Source organism: Bubalus kerabau, chromosome 21 (genome assembly GCF_029407905.1).
Source record: "Bubalus kerabau isolate K-KA32 ecotype Philippines breed swamp buffalo chromosome 21, PCC_UOA_SB_1v2, whole genome shotgun sequence".
In the NCBI taxonomy this organism is placed as follows: Eukaryota; Metazoa; Chordata; class Mammalia; order Artiodactyla; family Bovidae; genus Bubalus; species Bubalus kerabau.
Window position 1 is genome coordinate 37,924,330 of NC_073644.1, and position 1,068 is coordinate 37,925,397.

At 37.1% G+C, this 1,068-nt stretch overlaps 1 protein-coding gene across 1 annotated transcript; it reads left to right on the forward strand.

The window, feature by feature from the left end:
• Positions 1 to 398: 398 nt before the first annotated feature.
• Positions 399 to 790, forward strand: LOC129635939 (small nuclear ribonucleoprotein G-like). Its single transcript, XM_055559188.1, has one exon. The coding sequence runs from the start codon at positions 441 to 443 to the stop codon at positions 669 to 671; it is 231 nt and encodes a 76-aa protein (XP_055415163.1). The 5' UTR covers positions 399 to 440; the 3' UTR covers positions 672 to 790.
• The last annotated feature ends 278 nt before the right edge of the window (positions 791 to 1,068 follow it).

The window sequence follows — 1,068 nt, forward strand, 5'->3', positions numbered from 1 at the left end:
GCTGAAACTCCAATACTTTGGCCACCTGATGTGAAGAGCTGACTCATTTGAAAAGACCCTGATGCTGGGAAAGAATGAAGGCAGGAGAAGAAGGGGATGACAGAGGGTGGGATGGCTGGATGGCATCACTGACTCAATGGACATGAGTTTGAGTGAACTCTGGGAGTTGGTTGTGGCCAGGGAGGCCCGGCGTGCTGCAGTCCATGGGATCACAAAGAGTCAGACATGATTGAGTGACTGAACTAAAGTGAACTGAAACAATAAAGGGAAGGAGCAATTATTCATTTAATTATACTGAAGTAAGGATCAACAATACAAAAAGTGACATCTAACAAACAACTTAGACACTAAAAATTAATGCCAGAGACAAAAGATTAAATTTAAATATCTATACCTATTCAAATTCCGTTTGGAGGCTTCTTTGAGCTTGCAGAGTAGACATGAGCAAAGCACACCCTCCTGAGTTGAAGAAATTTATGGACAAGAAGTTATCATTGAAATTAAATGGTGGCAGACATGTCCAAGGAATATTGCGGGGATTTGATCCCTTTATGAATCTTGTGATAGATGAATGTGTGGAGATGGCAACTAGTGGGCAACAGAACAATATTGGAATGGTGGTAATACGAGGAAATAGTATCATCGTGTTAGAAGCCTTGGAACGAGTATGAACAATGGCTGTGTTCACCAGAGAAATCAACGCTTCCATGTGTCCCCTCTCCACATTTTACTACCAGAAAAATTGGGTTGTGTACATTTTCTTACTTTTTTGTTAAATAAACTTTTGTAATAGCAAAAAAATAAATAAATAAATAAATATCTATACCTAAATAGATTTATATGCCCACGCATATCAGACCATATAAAAACTGAGGAAACAATATTTTTTACACTGATATTTATCATGTACCAAGATCTATCATGGTGTCATAGTGAGAATTTAGCTTTCTAAGCCTGGAAATCACAAAGGAGAAGACTGACAGATTTGACTAATAAACATATACAACTTCCATGTATTAATATTTAACAGCTAAAACAAAAAGAAAAACTTTTCCAGCTAATGAAAAG